This window comes from Cricetulus griseus, chromosome 6 (genome assembly GCF_003668045.3).
Source record: "Cricetulus griseus strain 17A/GY chromosome 6, alternate assembly CriGri-PICRH-1.0, whole genome shotgun sequence".
Classification (NCBI taxonomy): domain Eukaryota; kingdom Metazoa; phylum Chordata; class Mammalia; order Rodentia; family Cricetidae; genus Cricetulus; species Cricetulus griseus.
In genome coordinates, this window is record NC_048599.1 from 27,209,973 (window position 1) to 27,229,371 (window position 19,399).

Here is a 19,399-nt window from a genome sequence, read left to right on the forward strand (position 1 = left end):
ACCACTGAGCCTTTCTCATCATCCACTCTTTCTCCATCACAGTGGCTCAGGGCTACCCTCAGTTCTCCTTCTACCCCATGTACTTTTCCTTAGTTTGATGCTCTTTCTGGCATCTGGCATTTGTCTGGCTGCCCTACCTCACAATGAACATTTTAAAAGACCTATAGCTTCCACCTACTCTTGGCCCTAGACCCTATCCCTGGTGCTTAGGACAGGGAGGAGCAAAAGAGTGGGCTGCCAAGTGATGCCTGTGGCTCATCAGCTATGGATGGTCTGCGCTGATAGCACCATAGCAAAGACACATCCCCAGGCCTGGCTCTTGATAGGCTCTGCAGTCAAACATATCTGGGTTTCAACTCTACCTCCTCATTTTGTGTCTGTGGAGTCCTGAACAAGTGAATTCAATTCACCTTAGTGAACATCCACTTCCTCATCTGTAAATGTTCATTTTAAACACAGAAAAGTGCCCAGCACCCACAGTAAATAGCAGCCATCTTTTCATTAGCGTTAGAAGGAAGTTTGGAACCAGATGGATTCCATCCAGTTCTTATATCACAGCCTGTTCTCAAGGATGCGTGAGCCAGTAAGTAGAGGTTACGTAGCCAGTGATGCACTCGTGGGTGGATAGTGTAAGGCAGGTGCCAAAGGCTTCTTAAAGGGCTTTTCCAATGTTCTTTCAGCACTTTGATTTGTAAATGAAGAAAGTCAGGGTGCCTGCCAGAATCTGCACAGCTTTGAACTAGACCCTTACTGGGGTGATGAGGGAATGAATAAAGGGCAGACACACCTAAGAAAAGCTGGGATAGGGTGGGTAGTGCGCTGTGATGGGGCTCAGATGGAGTTGTACCAGAAGCTGCCCAGAAGTTCAGTGTTTGTTTTAAACTTCTGAGCTGTGTCTATTGTATACAGCTAAACAGGGAGGCAGATTCAGTTAATCTCTGTAGGAGGCCTCTATAGGGGAGCAGTCTCAGCATGTAAACATCAGGCAGACAAAGGTGTGGTCAATCCTTTCTGCACATAGACGAAGAGAAGGCTTGAGGCCCATGCCAGGGCCATGCTCAATGTCAACAATACATTGACTGGGGACTTTATTCCCCATAGGTGCCACTAGTGGTGAAGGGACTTCCAGGGTCACACAATAACTAACTAACTAAATGCCAGTGTGGTGCTGGGAGCTGAGATATAGCCTCAGTGAGGCCTGGCATTTAGTATTCAATACCACAAAATAGAAGACACTGTGGGAATTCAAACTTGCTTTCTCACCAGTAAGATGGTTTGTTAGGGGAAGGCACTTGCCATGCAGGTGATTGCAACCTGAATTTTACCCTTGGAGCCCACATAAAGGTGGAAAGAGAATTGACTCCACAAGGTTGTCCTCTGACTCCCAAACACACGAGTACTCATACAATATTTCCACCCCTCCCCCTAAATGTTTTAATTAAAATATAATTACATCATTTCTCTCCCTACATCTCTCTCCTACCAACCCCTCTCATATCCCTCCTTCCCTTGCAAATTAATGGCCTCTTTTTCTTTAATTATCATTACCTATTATGTTATATATGCTTAAAAATATAAGTACAATCTGTGAAATCCATTTAATTTAGCTTATATGTATATGATTTCAGGGCTGACCACATGGTACTTAGATAACCAAGTAGGGAACAACTCCCTGGGGAAGAGTAATTCTTCTCTCAGCATTGGTTTTCCATGATTCTTTGTCTAGAGTTGGATTTCCCCCTTCTATGTTAACATGTCCATTGGTGGTGTCATTATTCGGGTCTGATGTAGGCAGCCATGTTGTTGAGATATCATGAGTGTAGCTTCCCTGTCATTTCTAGGTGACACACTCTTTAGGCAGACTTCTTGGTTCTCTGACCCTTAAAATCTTTCTGCACCCTCTTTTACAGTATTCTCTCTAAACCTTAGGGTTGTGTTGTAGCTGTATCAGTTGAGGCCAGCACCCAATGATCAGCTATTCTCCATGTTTTGACCAGCTACAGCTCTCTGTAATGGTCTCCATTCTCTGCAAAGAGCAGCGTCTGTGATGAGGAGCGAGAGCTACACTTACTATAGGTGTGAGGATAAGTATTTGGAAGGCAGTTAGGAATTATACTGGTTTAGTAAAGCGGTGTCAGTGGTTCTTCTCTAAGATTCATGAGTTCATTGGCTCCAGATAGAATTAAAACAAAACAAAAAACAAAACCTCAGTCCCTTTCATTACCGTCCACTGCTTCCTTGAGGGTAGCAAAATTTTCAAGCGGGTCATAAGGCTTTGGAACTGGAGTAAAAGCGCTAAGCTCATCCTTCATCTACTGGTGTAAGTAAAGCCCACTCAATTGAGAAGCCTGTGTCCAGGAAGTACCATGCTAGAACAGGAAGAAACCCGTGTCCCCTGACCAGGTCCTCTCCACAAACCAAACTTGGTCAGGTTTGTTTTGTTTTATTTTGTTTTGTTTTCCAGGCAGAGTCTTAGACAGTCCAGGTTGGCCTATAATTTGCTGTGTATATAACAAATTAAATATAATAACTGAAATAACCCTCAGCTGAAAATAACCCTCAGCCTTCTGGTCTCCTACCTCCACCTCCCAAGTGTTAGGGTTACAGATGTACCCTGCCATTCCTGGCCAGAACTTTTAAATTGTGTGGGTTTTCTTTTTCCCCTGGGTTGGATTTATTTGTTTGTTTGTTTATTTTTTCCTGTGAAAAACTAAAGCCTACTCCAAGTGCCAGTGGTTTGTTAGTTTGGGAACTTTTTTCCAAATGAATCATTGAACTATGGGTGTGTGTGTGTGTGTGTGTGTGTGTGTGTGTGTGTACGTGTGTACATGTTAGTTTTCCTAATAAGGGTAACATATTAGAAAAAGAAGTAAGCTTTAGTGGAGGACCCTGGTAGAAGGAAGATTCTAATCTCTGAAATCTTTAGAGGCCCCCAAAGTCGGGGCCTCCTTTGGAGTCCAGCCATCTTGCCCTACTCTCAACAGGCTTTCAGAAAGCTCAGGCTTCCCTGAACCAGCTGCATCTAGTGAGCACTAACGGAAAGCCCTGGTATTTTCTTTCATGCAACCAAGCATGGAGATGTAGGTCAGGCACTGCTGGCCTGGCAGTTACAGCAACTCCGACTTTGCCCCTGCACCTGCAGATATGTTCACTGAGACCCGTGGGGCAGGGAAAGGATGCCCTCCTCTAAACAGGGATAGGATCTTCAAGGGCTTGTGGGTGGAGCTGGTTGGATCAAGCCCAGGGTCAGAAAAGACCATCTGGAATGTGGGGACTGAGAAGATGGCTCTGCCCAGGCGTGTCTGCGGCTTCTGTTCAGCGTAGCATCATTGTCACTGATGAAGGCGACTGGGGAGGTCCCCAGACCTGCACCTGAACCCTCCACTTGTCTGGTGTTTACAGAGCTGAAGCTGCTGCCCTTTGGGACCCAGCCTGTTTTCATCTCTGCCCTCAGCTGTCTGATCTCCATGGACCTCACCTACACGTTTGTGCGTGCCCGTCCCCCACGATGCTGCCCCACTAGGCCCCTCAAGCCTGGCACACTCTGGTCTTTGTTCTCTACAGCACTACCAGCTCTGTGCCTGGCACAGGGAGGGCTTTTCTAGCCTGGAGCAGGCTCTGCTGCCCTGCCTAGCCACACCTTCCCTGAGACTTCACTTCTTTCTTTAGCTACACTCTGGGGGCAAAGCTTGGCCCCAGGCTGCCCTTTGTGCATCACCTCTAGTTTTGTTTGTTTGTTTGTTTGAGACAGGGTCTCTCTGTGTAGGCCTGGCTGTCCTGGAACTCACCATGCCTGTCACCTCTAGTTATCTTAAAGCCCATGTATGCACAATCTTGGTCCAGCATCTTTTCAGTGGATATATGTTAGGCCTAAGCAGAGGAAACTCAGCACTCCAGCACAGTGGACTTTGACTGGCCCTGAACTTGCATGTCTCCTCTGAAAAGGTGTTGTACCAAAATCCATATGCAGTCCTTTGGACAACTTAGAGGTGACATCCAAATGGGCAGTTTTTTGTTTAAATAATCAATGTATTTGTTTTATATTTCCATCTGTAGTGACAGTGATTTTTATTTCAGAGTAGTGAGAAGTTGCATTTTCATTTCATTTATTAATTTACCTAATACTGAATGTCTATCAAACACCATTCCACTTACTGGGAAAGCCTTCCTGCCTGAGCTTTACATGTCAAAAGAACAAAGAGTCATGGTTGGGGGCTTGCACAGCCTTTGGCATTGTGTTAAAGGTTACTTAGGAAAGACTCTGGGGTAGGGACAGTAAGCAAAGGTCTCTGTAGCTGGAGAGAGTAAACTATGAAACAGTTTGAAAAGAACATTCCAGACAGAAGGAACAAGTGCAGAAATCCCCTGGCTATAAGGTATAGCATATTTAAGGAATGGCATGAGAGAGGCCAAGGCTAGAGCAGAGAAAAAGCAGGAGCCTGCAATGGGATGAACCATGCTGGTCAGCTCTGTTCTAACTTAATCCTCTGGATAATGGGCAGGTTAAGGGAGTTGTAAGCAGACATGGTCCTGTGACTGGATTCCTCTTGCTCCTATTTGGGAAAGGGACTCTGAGGGAGCGCAGGAAACTGTAATAGCAAGACTTTAGACCAGGGGCCTGAAAAGATGGCCCTGTTAAAAGCAGCAGTTAAGAGCACAGCTGTTCTTCCAGAGGACCTGAGTTCAACTCCCAGCACCTACATGGGGGCTCACAACAGTCTGTAACTCTAGTACCAGGGATCCAACTCCCTTTTCTGGCTTTTGTAAGCACCAGGCACATGCATAGTGCGTACGCATGACATGCAGGCTAAAAGACTTCTGGGCACATCCAAATGTGAATCTACTGGAGCATGCTGAATTGTGAGTACTGGAGAGAACTCAGGGTGACAGGAAGGTTTGGGATCCACTGCATTTCCCACTAGGATAAAAATCCATACAGCTAGGAATTTTTCAGCTGATTTAGTTGCTGCTTTGTCCCCAGCTTATCTGTGCTCAATACCTGATACAATACAGATTGAATAAATGAAGAGCTAGAGATACAGGGCAGCTTGTCTGGACCTTCCTGAAACTAACTCCAGACAGCCTGGCTTGCAAAGAGCCTCTGCAAATGTTCATCTTGGGTGGTGGGTAGGTGAGTTGGAACAGAGCACAATCATTATGCCCTTCCTTTACTGTCTCTTCAGATGCTCAGGGAACCAGAGGGCATATTACATCCCTGCTTCGAAGTCATCCCCAACTTCCAGAGCCTAAGAGTATCAGGTGTGGAAAAGGGTAGCAGGACCTAAAGCTTGTGGTGGTACCAACTTGTTCTTTGAGCACTTGAGGCTGAAGGAATAACATCAGTGGAGTTCAGAGACAGCTTTCAAAATGAATTCAACACTAGCCTGGGCTATATAACAAGATTTTGCAGGGCAGAAGGGTACTTACTAGCTGTTATGAATAAAGCTAAAACTAACAGACTTTATGAGAAGTGTCACTCTTCTTTAACTGGAGTCAAAGCATTTATTGGGCATATACCATGGACCATTTAATTCTGTTCTCATGCTTGAGGAGTAAGTACAGCTGTTCTTGTATACTAGAACACCAGGCTCAGCAGAGTCTTTGCCCCAGAAGTCAGGAGGCCTGAGACCAGGCTTTTTGACTTATGTCTGGTGGTCTTTGGTGATGTCCCTGGATCTCACTGTCCGTCTGTTGAGACAGAAATTGACCTAGATAAGAGCCATACATCATGACACTGTTTTTTTTTTCTTTTTTTAAGTTTAGTGTTTCAAGACATGGTTTCTCTATGTAACCCTGGCTGCCCTGGAACTTACTCTGTAGACTAGGCAGGCTTCAAACTCACAAAGATCTGCCTGCCTCTGCCTTCCATGTGCTAGGATTTAAAAGGTGGTGTGTCACCGCTGTCCAGCAAAACTACGATTTTTGAGCTGTTCATATGCCTTAGATAGTTAGCTACTCCAGGACTTCGTGGAGGTGGTATATAGTTTATCAGTTGCTTAAACAGCCCTTCCCTGAATGTCTGTAGCTCAAGTTCCCTATCATAGGCACCCTGTAGCTCCGCATAATGAGGGGCCTGATGAACCTGGACTATGTTGGATGTGACCCTCAAGGACCTCTGCGGTTTGAGTTTCTTGGAGGATGGGTATATTCATGTGTAGCAGAGAGAAGAGAACACAGGAGGGAAGGGAAGGGCATTCTAGAGATTTGTACCCATTGCAGAAGCCTCTAAATTGGTTGGATTCAGCCAGTAGAATTCCAAACATTTCTTATCAGATAAAGGTGGCTGAAAATACCCAGGACTTGTCTGGACTAGCTAGAGGCAGTGCTGGGGGGAAGAGGTTGAAGCTACAGTGTTTGAGCAAGGTCTGCCTACTTGGGAACTTGCCCTGGGTCATATATGTGCCACTGTCTTCTTTCCCTGAATTCCTCAGGATAGGGAGCCAGAGCTGTTGGGCTTTGAGGTAGAGGAAGGACAAACCCTTTTGCAGCAACACATTCATAATGTTGCTTCTCACAATGCCCCTGAAAGGACCCAAGTAGTGCTCAATTGCCCAAGTGAGTTACCATCTTCCTCTTTGCAGTAGTCCTCACAGAATCCCTGTGATGTGATTGTCTTCACTTTGTTTGTTTTAGGTTTATTTATTTTATGTGTATGAGTGTTTTGTCTGTGCTCCTTGTGTGTCTGATACCCTTGAGGGTCAGAGGAGAACCTTGGAATTGGATTCCCTGGAACTGGAGTTATGGATTACTGTGAGCCACCATGTAGATGCTGGGAACTGAGCCCAGGTCTTCTGCAAGAGCAACAAGTGCTCTTAACTGCCGTCTCTCCAGCCCCACCTTCACTTTATAGTCAGGGAAACACAGACAGGGAAGTGGACTTAAGCAAACTAACAATGAAGCTGGGAAGGAAGGCCAGTGCCCAGTGCTGTTCTTCCACAGCAGCCAGGACTAAGCACCCTCAAGAGGCTGGGCATTGGACACGATTGTGGGGAAGGAGGCAGGAGAAACTGCTTAGGACCCTTTTTCTACCCACACAGTGCAGAAGACATCTTTTTATTATTACATTTATTTATTTATTTTGCTTTGCTTCTTCTTTTGGTTTTTTGAGACAGTGTTTCTCTGTATAGCAGCCCTAGCTGTCCTGAGACTCACTCTGTAGACCAAGCTGGTCTTGAAATCACAGAGATCCGCCTGCCTCTGCCTCCCAAGTACTGGGATTAAAGGTGTGTGCCTCCACTGCCTGGCTACATTTATTTATTTAGTGGAGCACATGTGCCATGACTCGTGTATGGAAGTTGGTTCTCTCCTTCCACTGGGTTGTCAGATTTGGGAAGCAAGCACCTTTACCTGCTGAACCATCTCACTGCCCACAGAAGATGATTGCTTGTTTGTTTTGAGACAAGGTCTTACTATGCAGTCTTGGCTAGCCTGGAACTCACTGTGTAGACAAGGCTGATCTCCAGTTCAGTGACCACCTGCTTCTAGTGCTTGAACTAAAGGTGTATGCTCACAGAAGATATCTTTTCTAGTACGTTCCCATAAGCTTCCTATCCTCCTTCATAAGCCTCTGAGGACTTGGTGTCTGGAGAATGCCAGGTTCCTACCTAGTTGCTTGATATTGCAAGGCTTTCTTGTAGTATTGCCAAGAAAGATAGGAATGAAGAAGGAGACAACTGACTTTGATTCTTTTCAGCACCTTCTCTGGGCCAAGCACAAGCCTAGGCCCAGAAACCAGAACTCATGGATAAATGGAGAAAGTAAACAGATGGCTTCCTTGAAGATGTGCCCTGTGAGCCTAAGAAGGGTAGGAGGAAGCAGGGCCAGGAGACCAGCATGCCAAATAACCTGAGGCAGAACAGAATGTGGCATGGGAACAGAGAAGCAGCCAGGCCGTGGTTGAGGCTGAGGAAACCCCACTGGCCCTTGCAGGCCATGGGAACACCCAGGCTCACATTGTTCTTTGGCTAGTAGTGAGCATAATAGTTGTACCTAACATTTCCTCAGAGATCACTATGTGTCATGATTTGCATGTGTTATAATGAATCCTTGTAGTAATCTGAATTGAGGTCACTTTTTAATCCCATTTCATGGATAAGGCCCAAAAAGAAACATCTTAGTCTACTTTACTTGCCAGACTTGCTGACTGCCTGCATACCCTGTGCTCTGACAGCCCAGCTGGGTGGGAACTACTAAATCAGCCTTGTCCTTACCTGGGTAGTACCTCCAGTTCACATGGGAAGAAACACTCAGAGAAGAAACTGGCTCAGGCCAGGGGAGGCTGGCAGAGATGCTTACAGTTAACCTTCCTTGGCAGCTGGAACAGCAAAGATGAGAACAGATCCAAGGCCAGCCTTGGATAGCAGAAACACTTGCTCCCTAAAAGAATAGTTTTCCAGCCCATATGTAAAGTGCTCTATACAGAAAGGAATCTGCTATGGAATGATTGTATAGACCATCTACATAGGGCAAACTGTGTGACCATGGCATTCCATCCTTTTTAACTCCATCAGAGAGTAGCTAGTGTTAGGGGATTGTAGAGGAATGGATGAGGATTCACGGGACTAGGTATTAATATTAAATATAATTTATTTCGGGGAGAAGTCACTTACAGAAGAAACAGATGGCCACCACAGGTTTCTGCTCTAAGGATCCACACAGGCTGTTTGTTCTTCTGTGACCCACCCAGAAGCAAGAGAGAGCTCTGGGGTCCAGGACCCCAGATCTAGTCCTCCCTGTGTCACCACCAGTGACCACACCCAAAAGGGGCATGGTGAGTGCTACAGATGTGGGCAGGGTGGATATCTCAGTACAGGGGATCTCATGGGGAGATGACTAGACTAGTAATCTTAGAATGTAACTCTTAGGCTGCAGTGGTTCCTTAACTGTGCTTGTCGATAGAGGACTAGTGTTCTGTTCTCAGCACTCATACGGGGCAGCTCACAGCACTCGTCACTCCAGCCCTAGGGGACTTAATACCTTTTGCTGGCCTTAGCAGGCACATAGATGTGTGCATACATACATATGGGCATGCTCGCGTGTACTTGAGTGTGTGTGTGTGTGCACTCTTGACTCTGAGTGGCCTGGCCTGGGACACTGGGAGAATAGTGAGCAATTATCTTCTACTTGAGAGCAATAGGAAGTCACCATGCTTGAAATGAGAGGGTTGAGGTGAAAAGAGGCTTCACAGAGCATGCTGCACTGCCCAGAGCCGTGAATTGCTGGACTCTGGAACCAGTCTGCTAGGATTCAGCGTTACCTCAGATATGTGATATGGCCTTGGGGAGACCATGCTTTGTTACTCCTGTGTTCTCATCTGTAACATATGTGTCCTTGTCTGTGACATGAAGGGTAAGAACAGCACTTATTCTTCAGAATTTGTTTGGTTTTGTTGTTACTGGGTTTTTTTTTGGGGGGGGGGTTGTTGTTTTTGTTGTTGTTATTGTTTTTGGTTTTTCGAGACAGGGTTTCTCTGTGGCTTTGGAGGCTGTCCTGGAACTAGCTCTTGTAGACCAGGCTGGTCTCGAACTCACAGAGTTCCACCTGCCTCTGCCTCTGCCTCCCGAGTACTGGGACTAAAGGCGTGTGCCACCACCGCCTGGCTGTTGTTACTGTTTTTTAGAGTGTCATATATAGTCCTGGCTGGCCTGGAGCTTACTATGTAGACTCATGGCAGTCCTGACTCAGCTTGCTGGGATTACAGCACACACTCCTTCTGGCTATTGTGAGGACTGGGTGCTTTCTTACACACAAGGCACTGATCTAATGAGTACTGGTGTCATGTCACCTGTCCTCTGAGAACAAGTCAGTTGCAAATTCCATTGAGCAGGTCTGCCCCAGAGAGTGCCTGTGATGCTCTCCTGGTACCCAGCTGAGTGACCTCTTTCAAAGCTAGGCAGATGGAAGGGCTAGCTTGCTGGGCCGGATACTTCTCGATTCCCCAGCGAGGTGTTATCTCCTCCCAGCACAGTTGCTTCCTGTTCTGAGAAATGAGCACATCTGTCAGGCTTCGCTTCTTAGAACTAATGTTGGGGGAAGGGGAAGGAGAGGAGAGGCTGACAGATGACCAGCAGAGTAAGAGGAATATGTGAAAATGTACCCAAAGATTCCCTGAAGTTTACATGGCCTAGACCCTCAGCCAGGAAATCCTCAAAAGATGGCCTTGCTTCAGCGAGCATTTGTACCCCCTGATCTCAACACTGCCCAACACACCAGAGCTAGCTACCTGCGCCCCCACCCTACCCTGATGATCTGCCTGTCCAGGGTGCCCACTCTTCTCCAGAGTAGAAGAGAGCTCATTCCTCTCACATCACACAGGTCAGCAGCTCCCCCCAGGAAAGCCAAGGGAAGTGGATTCCAGCCACAAGCCTCACTCCTGCCAAGAGAGAGATAAGGCCTCTGCGTGTGTCTTTCCCCACCCCCGCCTAATGCCTCCCAGGGATCTCCTAACAAGGCCTTGTTTGTCTACCCAGCTGGCATTTATCAGCTTCTCTCTGAGAGAAACTGAGGCTAGGAGCAGAAGGTAACTCTGCATGTGACTCACAACCTTTCCATACAGGGCCAACCAAGGCCAGAGGAAGGCAGACTGCCACTGATTCTGGTACAGTGTCACTTCTAGGAGCCCCTTCCTCTTCTCCACCCACATCTTTCCTGAAATAACCGAACAGGAAGGAAGCAGTGGGCACAGGCCTGGTGGCTTTCCAGAGTCCCCCAGGAGGAAGGAAGCACCGTCTGGCACAGGAGCTTGCTTGTTCCTCCCTGAAGCCAGTGGGATGGAAGTGTTTCACTTTCCCTGGTTTTCGTCACATCCTTTCCCTGGGGCACCTCTCAAATGGCTGGGGTGGGACTCATTCATTTGGCTGGTGGCCTTAGACCACCTTACTCTCTTTGAAGGACCCAGGGCCTGGCCCTGGCCTAGAATGTGAGGTTTGCTGGCTGGCACACTGGGCTTAAACTGCCTTGCCCACTTTGGCAAGTTCTCTTGATAGCTCTGAGCCACAATTTACTTGAACTCAGAATGCAGACCCCCTTCCTTCACAGGAGTACACAAGCATGACCCATTATCAGAGCAGGAGAAGGCTTGGTCTTTGGAAATTGAGCAGAAGAGCCCAGCCTGTTGCTACAGATCTATGGGCCTTGTGAAGCCAACAGTGGTACCAAGTGACAGTGTAAGGAGACAGCTGATGAGCTGACCCATAGAAAGGGCAAATCAGAGCACCCTGCAAGGTGGCTGTAGAGAAAAGTTGCCTGCTGCTGCCAGTGCTGGTGTAGTCAGGCTTTCTTGGGGTGGATATAGCAGACACTGAGATGGCAAGATGGAACACCAGAATGAATAAGCATCCCAGATCCATTACTGCTTAGATAGGGATCTTGAATTACCTAGAACCTCCACATTAACATTGATAAAGCAGAGAAATGCATGAACCTCAAACAGAAGTGTTCGTTCATTCATCTACAGTAGGGTCCTTTATAGCATTTACTATATTCCAGATGCAGAGCCAGGCTCTAGAGAAACAGGTAGGGAAGACAAGACAAAGACTCGTCTTTCAAATAAATGGGAGCATAAATGGACTAGGAAGTATGGCCTACTGGAGGTAAAGTGCTTTAGCTCAGACTGGCATATATCCAAAAATGGGCCAGAACTGTTGGCATAGGTCTATAATTCCAGCTGTGTGGAAGGCTGAGGCCTTCAGGGAAATCTGAAGCTCCTAGCCAGCCTGTGCTGCAGATAAGGTTTAAGGCCAACCTGAACAATATACTGAGACCCCCCATCTCTTAAAGTGAAAAGAGGCTGAGAATATCTAGGTCAGTGGTAAGACACTTACTATTTAACAAATGAGGACTCCAGAGACCAGAGAGATGTGGTAACTAGCTCATAATCACACTTGGGGAAGAAGCATGGATACAGGTGCAGAGAAGAAAGGAATGACAGGTCCCATTCAGGCAGGGACTGTACTCAGCCTTTGGTGAGTCCCTTCCCTCCAGACATCATGTTACCTTGACTTGTTGGGTGTTGTCATTGGTTGTGGAAGGAGTTGTTGACTCACTCATTTAACTGCCTCTGGGACAGAGATCTGTCTTTAAGTCCGTCTACACCTGATTAAGTGAGCTAGCTTTCAGGTCTGGCTTAGACTTGGTCCTGCTTGCACTGAAAGGGGAGACTAGCACATAATAGGGGCTCCCCTTCTTCTCCATCCTGCCACCATGGTCTTTGTACCTTTAGAACCTCTGGTAAAATGTGTGTTTTGGTTTTGGGTTTTGTTTGTTTGGTTTAGTTTGGTTTTTTGAGACAGGATTTCTCTTCTGTGTAGCTTTGGAGCCTGTCCTGGAACTCACTCTGTAGACCAGGCTGGCCTCGAGCTCACAGCGATTCACCTGCCTTTGCCTACTGAGTGCTGGGACTAAAGGCATGCGCCACCAACGCCTGGCCTTTTTGTTTTGTTTGGTTGGTTTTTTTGGGGGGAGGGGGGTTCAAGGCAGGGTTTCTCTGTGGCTTTGGAGGCTGTCCTGGAACTAGCTCTTGTAGACCAGGCTGGTCATGAACTCACAGAGGTCCACCTGCCTCTGCCTCCCTAGTGCTGGGATTAAAGTCGTGCTTTTAATTGGTGCTATAGGATCCAACACCCAAGGCCTTGGGAGCATGTTCTTTTGCACCTAAAGTATTTTAATCCTTCCATGGCTGCCACTGGCTCATCATTGAGGACCTTGTCAACATAAGCCTCACTTCCTCAAAGACTTTCCTGAGGACTGTACCCACACCAGGTACTTTCACTTCTTGTCTTCAAAGCCCCATTGTCTGTGGAATTACTATTGTTTTGTGATACTTTTCTCTCCTTGAGTGTTTTTCTTTTATATTTTATGTGAATGGGCGTTTTGCTTGAATGTGTTTCTGCATCACGTGCATGTAGTACCATCAGAAGCCAGAAGACAGTATCAGATCCCCTGGAACTAGAGCTACCTAATTTATATATGGTTGTGAAGTACCATGTGGCTGCTAGGAATCAAAGCTATGTCCTCTGGAAGAATACCCAGTGCTCATAAGCCCTGAGCCACCTCTCCAGCCCCTCCCACCTTCACCCCTCCACCTCCCTTTTCTTTCAAACTTTCCCTCGAGAATCTCTCTAAACATTGTTGTGCTACCTATGAAATTGGAAAACCATAGTGAAACATTTTTTTTGCACTGTAGATAGCCACAAACAATTGGAGTATCTAAGAATTTTTCATAGTATCTCTTTGGAGGTGATCTCACTACTGCTAAGAATGTACTAGAACATAAAACATTTCCTGGAAGCCCTGTTCCTGCCTATCTCCAGAGCTGGCCTTGAAGAAGTGTAGGTGTTTCATGGACATTAATGACTTGATTGAAAGCACAGACCCTGGAGCACAGGAGAAAGATAATTACAGAGTTGGGGAGGTACGCAGGGAAGAGTGGACTTCACAGTAGGATCTCATGGGCTTTTTGAGGGGAAAAAAGGTGTGAGGAGGAGTGAAGACTATAGCATATGAAGCCCTTCAGTGTGTATGGCCATGACTACCGGAAGCCCTGTAGTGTTGGAGGGAAACACCTTTAAAGGGGTCCTAGACTGGACTTCTCCTGGGGTGAGAGTTGGGAGAACTGGAGTCTTAGTCTAGGCTCTGCTCTGTGGATTGACATTCCAACCTTATTCTGCTTGGGTAGGAGTCCATGACTGTTGTAGAGGTCACTAGCCATTGTGTCCCCAGCTACCTTAAAAACCCCCAATGCATCTCCAAGGTAGCAGTGAATTCCCTTAACTCTAGTCTAGGCTGAGAGTCTCACAGACCTGGGAGTTTCCTGGGAGCATCCATGCCTTCAGTCCCTTACCCACTATGCAGTAAGCAGTGAAAGCTTATCTCTGCTTTTCCAGACCTGGGAGCTCAGCAGTCCTGTTTATTTACCCAGAGCAGCCGCCTGCTGAGAAAATGGATGTTTGTTTCCAAGTGTGTCGTGTGAACCATGGGCTAAATATACCCACACCACAGCCTCTCCAGCCCCTGCCCGCTCTCGAGAACAGCACACCCCATTCTGCTCAGCTCTCTGCAAAAGCCATTGCCAGGATCCACGCCCTTGAAAGCCCTGCTCCCCCACCCCTACCCTAGGAGCTCTGAGCAAAATCACCCTGGCCAAGAATGCAGCTTAGGAACAGAGACAGGAGTGGTCAGTGCCTTGTTCTCTGTGTCCCCTCCACCCTGGAATGACTGTTCCTGGACAGTGAACGCTTTGTGCCCTTGTGGGGACAGGGCCTGTTTACTCCAGCCTAGCCCCAGAGCCAAAATTTTCCTATGGCTATCAGCCTTCTACTTCAGGAAAGTTCCAGTGTGGAAGGCTCTCTATTTTGGTGACCACCCCAGTGTCCCTGGGACATTTGGCCCCTTGAGATAACCGAGACTTCTCTAGCTATGGCCTTTTTTCTCCTGTCCTTCCCACAGCCCAGGACTCTCATCTTTATGTTTCTTTACCGGGGCCTATACTTAACTGTCTGGCCTCAAATTCCCTATGTATCTGAGGATAACCTTGAACTTCTGATCTTCTTGCCTCTGTCTCCCTCATGCTGGGGATAGCATGCACCACCATAGCAATTTTATGCAGGGTACCAAAGGCCCAAGGCTTCCTGCATGCTAGCCTGATACTACCAACTATACTATACCATCAATCTTCATAAGAGTTTTCTTCTATGCCAAGATGCACAGAGGCTGGCCAGGATAGATGAGACAGGAAGGCACAACTGGCCACTGCTTTCTGCCCGGGTCCTGGGCTTCCCTCAGCTCCACTGTCACAGTTCCTTTGCCCTAAGACCCTTATGGCACTGAAATAGGACAGGTTTCCCTTTATCAACAGGTGGAACCAGGAACATCAATCATTCTGATTTGCTAAAGATGGACTTCAGAGCCCCATCCATGCCACATGCTCTATAGGACCCAACAGCCATTGTCCTGCACTCCTGTGAAGCCAGGCAGTCCCTTCAGTCTGATGATTCTGCTACCTGTCAGTTAATGTGTTCCATGCCTTAAGCCTCAGACATCTTAATTCAGCTGGGAAATGAGACTCTCACCTACCTCTGAGGGCTCTAAGAGAAGATGGAACACTATCTGGGACTTAGTAGACGTGCAGTATATCTGTTCTCCCTGTAGAGAGTCATGTGTTGCTTAACTTCCCAGGAATGAACTCAGAAGTGTGTCATTAGGCCACTTTGTTGTGTGAATATCAGAATGTACTTAACAAACTGGGGAGGTAACACTAGAGAATATGATGCAATGCAGAGAGGTGACAAAAACAGGAGGGTTAGAGGTTGCTAACTTGCCCATCTTTGTATAGTAGGTTTTTCTTGTAGCAGAGTGCTCAAAAATAACAACAAAATTATTAGTACTACCAAGTACTACACATGACACAGAACTGTATGCTCATTTTTGGTGGTGGTGGTGGTTTGTTTGTTTATTTATTTATTTATTTATTTTTGAGAGAGGTGGTCTCGCTAAGTGGCTCAGGCTGGCCTCAGACTCACAGAGACCCACCTACTGTGCTTCATTACTGTGCTTCACTGATATGTGACTGGCAGCCCAGCTAGGCTTGTTTTCACCAACATCACAAACACATGACGAAAACATCTCATTAAAAGCTAAAACCTTACAGGCTCTGTTTTAATTTTATAAGGGTGTGTGTGTGTGTGTGTGTGTGTGTGTGTGTGTGTGTGTGTGTGTGTAAAACAATGTTATGTAACACATGACAGTATTTAGAGCATCAGCTCTGTGCCAGACCCTATTCTGAGAATAATGAGAATAAGAATAAGACAGGATCTAGTACAGGACTAGACAGATCTAGTACAGAAAGCAAATCACAGCAAAACATGGTGTGTTGTGTGGTCATGAGAAGCTCAGGAGAGTGGCCACCTAAAACCTCAGTGTTCCCAATACTCAAGAGGCTGAGGCAGGAGGATTGAGAATTCAAGGCCAGCTCCTGTCTCTGGAAAAGGAAGAGGAGAGGTAGTAAGGAAGAAGTTGGTATGTTGAGAAAAAGACATGTAACAAGGTTGGGGTGGACACTGCTCTAGACTGTGGTCAGAAGGATCCGCAAAGAAGCCATATGGCCAGAGTAGGGGGAAGAGAGACTCTATTGGACTACTGCTGTGGGAAGGAAAGCAGACTGCTCTGGTGTGAGGAAAATGGAAAGTTGATACATTGTGGTCGGAAAGGACTTTCCCATCTGCCTGCTGCTTCCGGTTCTTTTCCCTAAGTGATGGGGAATTTTGCCATAAGGACTCATGTCTCACTGCCTCTCCAAGAGCATCATAAATATTGGGTCTTTTCAGGTCACTCTGCTCAAAGCTTGTGCCATTCTGCTGCTAGGTACAGGGGACGCTACCAGAGTGGAGGACTGCATGCAGTGTGCAGTGATCTGGCCAGTGTTTTTAATCATGGCCTTGGGGGGGGAGGGTGGTGAGGGATTTCAGAAGATAAGAAATGAATCAGGCTGCATCCTCAGTGAGCACATGGGAGGTGGGTCCCAGAGCCACCTGGACATGGAAGTCCTATCAGGGAACCTTCACTTGGCCAGTTGGGACCAGATGGAGACATAGTTCCATAGAAGCAATTGCATGGGCTCTAAAACATTCAATTCTATCATTCCACCGAACATAGCGAACACTTATTTCTAGGGTCCAAGCACCAAGTTTGGATTCTGGTTCTATCAGTGTCCAGGTAGGGCTGACCTTAATTGGGTCCCTTTCCTCCAAGAGCCCCAGCTGCCTCATCTGTGTGTGAGGAAGAGACAGCCTGCTGCAGCCTGCTGGATGCAAAGCTATGACTTCCATGTGCTGGCTGTCCCACTGAGTCATGTGCTCCATGGTAACTCAACTTCATGGCAGAGAGCTGTTGCCTACCTCCTCCTGGGCCTGGGATGGGAACAGGAATGGCCTCCTCATACCTGTGTTAAGTGTTGTGCTCTGCTCTTCCCACCTACCAGCCAGCTATATCTGAGTGCCTCAGTAGAATTGCTCTGAGAAGCTCCCCTCCCTGTGATCTAGCAGTGGACAAGCCAGAGCCTGACGCTCCTCAGTCTCTAGGGTTGTGTTACAATGCCCATCCTCCCCATCCCACCTCCTGGTGGTCCCTCCAGACTCTCTGTTGCTTATTTGTTTCTTTGGTTTTTCAAGAGAAGGTTTCTCTGTGTAACACCCTTGGCTGTCCAGGAACTCTGTAGAACAGGCTGGCCTCAAACTCACAGACATCTGCTTGCTTCTGCCTCCCTAGTGCTGGGATTAAAGGCGTGCTCCACCACTGCCATCTGGTTGGTTGGTTGGTTAGTTGGTTAATCTGTTGTTTCTTGAAGCAAAACTGCTCTCTGCGTCTGTGTTCTCAGCAGTAAGTTAGGTTGGTCCTTCCCAGCTGGAGCTCGGAAGAGCAGCCTTTAACCTTTTCTCTGGCCATGGTGGGTACCAGTGCGATGACTTTGCAATTCACCAAGGCCATTGCTTGCAGATGGCCCTTTCTTCTGCCCCATTCTGTGCAAGAATTCACACAGTGTCTACCTTTCCCTCTGTCCCTACAGGACACTTTCGTGGAACTCTACGGAAACAATGCAGCAGCTGAGAGCCGGAAAGGCCAGGAGCGCTTCAACCGCTGGTTCCTGACGGGCATGACTGTGGCTGGTGTGGTTCTGCTGGGCTCTCTCTTCAGTCGGAAGTGACAAGACAGTGACCACCTACTCACATCTCGCCTCCCACCCTATCCCCACCACAACTCTCTCTTCAGCCACCATTGCTACCAGGAGAACCACTACATGCAACTCACGCCCACCCCCCTATCGAAGGGTTGGGCCTAGACCGAGTCCCCTTGCAGTTAGCTTTCTAGAACCTACCACACTTCTGTGAGAGCCATCTTCTCCCCACATCTCAATTCACTTGGCCTCAAAATTCACAAGATTGTCCCCCAAATCGGTCCCTTGGAGGCTAGCAGGCGTGGGAAAGGGTGTGCTAGAGAGGGAGGAGGGACCTGTCTGGTTGGGGAACCCTTATTACCCCTGAGCCTCCTGGGAATGCTTTTCTGCAGGGACCTGGAAAGCTTTCTAACCCTGCTCCCCAGAAAGAGGCTAGATTGCCTTGGTTTGATGTGTGTGGCCTCAGAATTGATCATTTCCCATCCCACTGTGTCCCTGGGCCCCCCTTCTTCCCATCTCTACCCCCAAGAGCCATTGAGAGGCCCCTTTTTGACTAATTAGAAATTCAGACTGCTTGGGATAAAGAGGCAGTTACCAGCACCTCCGCCCTGCTTGTGGCCTGGCCAAAGCCCCCACTCCTGGTCTGAATGTTCTCCTGAGGCTTCTGGCTAGAGGCCAGCCCAACTCAGGAGGAGGGGCTTAGCTGCAGAAAGTCCTCCAGTCTAGAGCTAGAGTGGCTCTCTCAGCTTAGCACCACCCTAGACCTTCTCCACCCCTCCCCTGGCTCCCATGACCATGACTGAGGGACCAACTGGGCCCAAGATAGGTGCCCCAGAGCTGTTAATGACTTCAGCTGCCTCACTTCCTGCAAGATCAGCCTGTGGCATCTTTGCCTTGGGTGCTGGCCACAGGGTCCAGGGACTCTGGCCTCAGCCCAGAAGTGAAGGGGAGCTATACAGAGCAGCTGTGGGAGCCCCTGGGGATTTCCCTACCTCAGGCAGGAAGGGCAGGAAGGAGAGCCTGGTGCACAGGTGAGGAGGACTGCAAGGGCCTGACCTACCCAGTCTTATTAATGCCCTGCCCCCACCCAGCCTGGGCAGCAGGGCTGCCAAGGTCAGAGTGGCATGGCCAGGAACCCTTCAGGCCTCTCTCTCTCTCTCTCTCTTCTGCTCCACCCTTGGCCTGTCTCATCCCTGGGGGTCCCAGCTCAGCTCTGGCTACCCCGGGCTCTCTGCTGTACATATTCGAGACTAGTTTTTATTCCTTGTGAAGATGATATACTATTTTTGTTAAGCGTGTCTGTATTTATGTGTGAGGAGCTGCTGGCTTGCTGTGCGCGTGCACGTGGAGAGCTGGTGCCCAGAGACTGACAGCCTGATGCTCCCTCCCTGCCCTTGCCTGGGGAAGCCCACTGGGGGTCCTGGCTTTTGAGAGGCACCTGTCCCTCCCCTCCCCTCACCCTACACTTGTTCCAGCTCTTTGAAATAGTTTGTGTGAAGGTGAAAGTGCAGTTCAGTAATAAACGGTGTCGACTCTGTGAACCACAGCCTTGGCTCTGTGCCTCATGGGTAAGGGAGAAGCTGTTGGGTTCTGGATCTGTTGCCCTGGGGATGGGGCAGCTCACCAAGTTCCTTTTGTTCCAAATTTCTTTCTGTTCTTCGTATTTCTGTACATTAACAGGAGTAGGGTGTTAACTGAGCACCTGCTGGTCCTGTGTGTGTGAACAAGACA

General features: G+C 47.9%; 1 protein-coding gene across 1 annotated transcript in view; it reads left to right on the forward strand.

Annotated features, from left to right (window-relative positions):
- Bcl2l1 (BCL2 like 1) overlaps window positions 1-17,785 on the forward strand; it is a 51,556-nt gene extending 33,771 nt beyond the window's left edge. The window contains 1 exon segment of the mRNA NM_001246798.1: window positions 17,561-17,785. Within this exon segment, the coding sequence (NP_001233727.1) occupies window positions 17,561-17,698 (138 nt within the window). The 3' untranslated portion in view covers window positions 17,699-17,785.
- Window positions 17,786-19,399: the final 1,614 nt, after the last annotated feature.